Here is a 4,842-nt window from a genome sequence, read left to right on the forward strand (position 1 = left end):
CCTCTCATTGCATAGCTGAAGATCATATGTGCACAAAAAAATAAATAAGAATCGCTTATATTATCAGACAATTCTTCAGATCATCGTCAGTCATTTTCAGTATCATCATCATTATTGTATTTCAGTTATTAGAGGTATATCGGTGTTGTATGGAACTGTTATACCATGCAGTAATGCATGCTCACAGGTCTACTTATATGCATATTGGATACTTTTCTACATACATGCATAAGAATTCTTTTTCTTTTGAGGACGTAACATGTGTATGAATTCATTGTACACACAATGTTGTACAAAAGCATGTTCATGTACAACCATATTCATGTGATATGTGTTTATGGTGTGCAATATTGTACCTTAGTAGTGGTAGAGTACTGTCTCTGTGTCAATGTCAAAACTTTAATCTAACTTTTGAGTGATTTTTCCTTTGTCAAGGAAGAAGGTATGACTAGCATTGAACCAACAGCTGGGGCTATCAATGATATCTGTGTGTTCAATGATAGTGGGCTTATGCTACTGGCTTTGGATAGCAGCCAGATACCTGCTTATTTCATTCCTGCTCTGGGACCTGTTCCGAAGTGGTGTTCTTCGTTGGAATCTCTAACGGTGTGTTTTTAAGCCGTATCCTTCTTTCATTCTGTTGTTTAGTTAGATGTGCTGTAGTTGGGTTCTGGAGATATAATGCTGATGCTTACTTTGCATATATTTACAGGAAGAGCTTGAGGAGGGTGGACAAACAAGCATATATGACAATTATAAATTTCTGACAAAAGAGGAACTTGAGAAATTGAATCTGACAAATCTAATTGGGACCAATCTTCTGCGAGCATACATGCATGGGTTCTTTATTGACTATCGGTTGTACAAAAAGGTGAGACTGCTTTTTCTTTTCATTTTTGTTTTTGTTAAGGATATTATGCAGTTTACAAAACTCAATATAAAGTTGCATTTGTGCCATCTGCTGGGAAATGTGTGTGGTTGGGTGTGAAACATGAAATATTGTGAAGCACAGAAATAAGATGCACAAAGCACAAATGCGGTCAGAATTGCCAGACCAAATTCAGGAAAGAGAAAAAGGAATGTTTGGTGTTGATTTTGATATTTGCTGCACAAATCATGGTTTTTATGCTCAATGTAGTTATCTTTTACTTTGTCTTTCACTTTTTTGCTGTTTTAATGTTTATCTTTTACATATATTTGCAGGCAAAATCATTGGCAGATCCTTTTGCATATGAAACTTACATAGAGCAACGAAAACAAGAAAAACTGGAGGCTGAGCGTCACAATCGTATAACGGTCAGTATTTTCATTCCTGAAATGAGTGTTTTTGGTTCAGGTATTTTGATATAGGATAAAGATTGGAAAGAAGAGAAAAGAAATGAGAAAAGAAGAGGGGGGAGGAAGGGAAATGTTTACTGTGCTGGAACTTATATCGTTTTGTAGGTCTTGTAATTGTCTAGTGGCAGAATTCTGACTTGGGATTGTGTTTTAGACTTCTTTTGTAGGTTAGATAAATTTAATAATTAATTATTTTATTGATTTTCATAAATATGCCTTACTAGGACACTAGTCAACCCCCTAACCATGCTGGCGGAGTCCAAAAACTCCACTGTCAATGTATAGGATAAATTTTCCATATATATCTGCTTAGAAAAGTCAGATAATTTTTGTACATTATGATTTATCTTGCAGATTAAGTTATCATAACTTCTAAACAACCTATGCTTCTTGATGTTGTTCGCTGCTAGTATTTTAAACTTGAAACTCAACTAGCATAAACAATGCCTTCAGTGTCAAATCATTTCTTAATACAAAGAAATAAAAAACTTGACTGCTATGGGCAGGGAGGGTTTGGCAATTGATAATTCTCTTCACTAACTTGTTGGCGAGTAAAGATTTGTAAATATTATAGGCATCTTTTTCTTTTTTCTTGACTGTTAAAGATACCAAAGTTTAGCTTATATGCAAAAACATGGTGGCAAATGAAAGTTTTGGCGTTCTACTAAAGTACTGTTTTAAAACTCATTTCTTTCTTAAATACTGCATCCTTCTCAAGAAGAGATCTTTGAAGCTTCTCAGGCTTCCTCACTGATATGCCTGTTATAAATCAATATAGAGTTAATCTACATTTGGTTGATTCCATTTATATATTTCTTTTCTTTTTCTTGCAGATGAAGAGAAAATTACCCAAGGTTAAGGTTAATCAAGATCTTGCAGAGCGAATCTTGGAGAATGAAGAAGCTGAAAATGAAAAGAAAGACAATGATGGTAATGAGAGCAAGAAAACTTCAAAGAGGAAGAAAAATGCACTTAGCACTGAGATATTTAAAGATGATCGATTTACCCAAATGTTTGAAAATAAGGTATGATAATTTGTTCATTTGCTGTGCTAGTAGTTTTTGGTTTCATCTTGCACCTTTTTCTCTGTCTCTTTTTGATTTTCCACATCTTTGTGGTGGCCAATTCAAATCACCTTGATTTGTTATCCCAGTTGAAAAGTAGTCATAGGATCAAGAACATCTAAGAATGAAGTGTTTTAGCTATAATTAGATTGTAATATGCCCTTCAGATATTGGTGAGTTTTGAGTTTGTTTTTGCTGGTTGTAGTGATTTATCTGCTGTTCAATTATCTATACCTTGGATAAGTTGTAGCAAAAATGTTTCATGTGCTGCCTTGATATGACTGGTGGCATCAATTGATCATTTTCATGTCACTTCAATCATGGAAGATGGGGTTTATGATGTGTCATGTGCTTACTTATGGATCTTAACTGCTATCATCATTTGATGCTTCTCCTTATTCATATCCAGGACTATGAAATTGATGAGCAATCACAAGAGTTTCTTGCTTTACATCCAATGGCTTCCAAGAAGCAACCATCTTTGGTTGAGGAACATTTTGAACCTGTCATGGATAACAAGGATCAGATTACAAGTGATTCTGATGTCTTAGAAGCATCGCAATCATCAGATGACTTTCCTGTCAATCATAAGAGTAAAAGAAAGAAGTCACAAGGTCCAAGGTGAGGTCTTTCTTGTCTGTATGAGTTATTGATATTGAATATGCCATCTTCTTGGAAGTGATAGCTTTTTGCCTTGCTAATCATCTTCTTTTGTTTTTTTCTTAAAAATCTACAGAATGTACGAAGTTAAAGATAAGCGGCATGCAGAAGCATTTTGGAATAATGTTTCACTTGCCAAGGAAGATTCTCTCCCTATGGGAGAGAGGGTGAAGGCTCTTCAAGATGACCAGCAGGTGTCGGGTTTACCAAGTGACGTGAAGTTGGGGCCAGGAGGCTCACGACAGATTTCTTTTATTTCTAGAAGTTCAGCCAAATACAAGGAGGATGAGGAGAAATTGACTCGGCGTGAGAAGAGAGGAGTTCAGTCATTAGGTCTGAAGCCAGATAGATCAATGTTTGGAGGCCGGGGTAGAGGGCGTGGGAGAGGAAGGAGAGGCAGGAGGTGAACATGTCTTGCATTTATATTGTTCAATTTTCAGTTCAATGCTGGTCATGATCCTGCTAATGGCATCTCTTGGACCTGTTGGATGCAGCCCTATGGTCTGATAATTCAAGGAAAGCGGCTTCTTAGAGTTAGGGTTGAAGGGTTAAGGGGGGATTGCTACAGTGTGGACAGTTTTGTCTTCTGCTTGGTGTATTAATTTTTTTATATGAGGGAAATACATTAATTTAAAACAATTACATCATCCGTGACCAGCAATACCCAACATATCTTCAGATAAAGAATTAGAAATATTAGATGGGGGGCAATCAATACATGGAAGCGTAATATTAAATTTTCATGGTGTGTGGTCAACAAATTTGCACGCATGATTGGCTTTATGATATGCGTGAGTATAAAGCAATCCCAGGCCCTTTATAAAAAGTCTTTAATTCTTTTCAGTATATTAAGCATAAAATCCAAATTGGAGATCTCCCTTGAAGTTTTTTGAAACACCAGAAGAAATCAGTTTTTAGTGAAACTTTTCTAAATCTTCTGTTCCAGCATAAATCTAGTCCTTGATATAAAGTCCATAGTTGTACTGATAGTGAAAAAGAGAGCCTTATCTCAACCTTCTGTTCTAACATAATTCTAATCCTTGATATAAAGTCCACAATTCTATTGATAGTGAAAAAGAGATCCTTATATTATCTGCACATCCAGCAAGCCAGTAACCGTTTTCATCTCTAACAAGGCTACTTGCACTCGCTAAACCTGGTTGTCCTAGAGCACTACCATCCGCATTGAGTTTGACAAAAGAATGACTTGGCTATGTCCTAGTTATCAACACCTCGTGCTTGATTCAGTTACCTTGTTTTTCCAGGATGTCCCATGCTTCTTTTGATTTGGTCTAGCTGTGTTTCCAATCATTATTTGGCCAAACAAAAGAATCATTAAACAATTGCAGATTCCTCTAATACCACAATAGCCATATTACATGAATGAAAATTACATTCCATGGAATACCGTCAACCTCGACAGTATTCAATGCATTAGAAGTCACCCTCTGTTTCAGCTCCATATTGAAAAAATTTGTTTGAATGAAAGATGGCTTTATGCGATTCCACAAGCTCTTCACCTGGCTGCAATCTCTAACCGAATGCATAATTGTCTCCTCATGGATGTCACATCTCGGGCACATGCTCGTAGATCTCATATTTCTACTTGAAAGCCAAGACCCAGTTGGCAAAAAATTTTGCAAGATCCTCCATATGAATAGGTGTGCTTTCCTGGTGCAAGGCAATCTCCAAATATTTTTCCAGAAATTAGTATTAATACCAGTACTTACTTGTGGCTTTTATAAGCTGAGTTGACCGTGAAAACGCCATTACTTGTGAG

General features: G+C 36.3%; 1 protein-coding gene across 2 annotated transcripts in view; it reads left to right on the forward strand.

The window, feature by feature from the left end:
- EDA7 (embryo sac development arrest 7) overlaps positions 1–3,709 on the forward strand; it is a 9,610-nt gene extending 5,901 nt beyond the window's left edge. For both annotated transcript variants that reach the window (XM_021426661.2, XM_021426660.2), the window contains 6 exons: positions 436–606; positions 713–871; positions 1,204–1,296; positions 2,172–2,363; positions 2,812–3,023; positions 3,139–3,709. In XM_021426661.2, the coding sequence (XP_021282336.1) occupies positions 436–606; positions 713–871; positions 1,204–1,296; positions 2,172–2,363; positions 2,812–3,023; positions 3,139–3,469 (1,158 nt within the window). In that variant the 3' untranslated portion in view covers positions 3,470–3,709. The remainder of the gene's footprint in view (positions 1–435; positions 607–712; positions 872–1,203; positions 1,297–2,171; positions 2,364–2,811; positions 3,024–3,138) is intronic.
- Positions 3,710–4,842: the final 1,133 nt, after the last annotated feature.

Source organism: Theobroma umbraticum, unplaced genomic scaffold, assembly GCF_002168275.2.
Source record: "Theobroma umbraticum cultivar Fairchild unplaced genomic scaffold, ASM216827v3 scaffold_147.0, whole genome shotgun sequence".
Classification (NCBI taxonomy): Eukaryota; Viridiplantae; Streptophyta; class Magnoliopsida; order Malvales; family Malvaceae; genus Theobroma; species Theobroma umbraticum.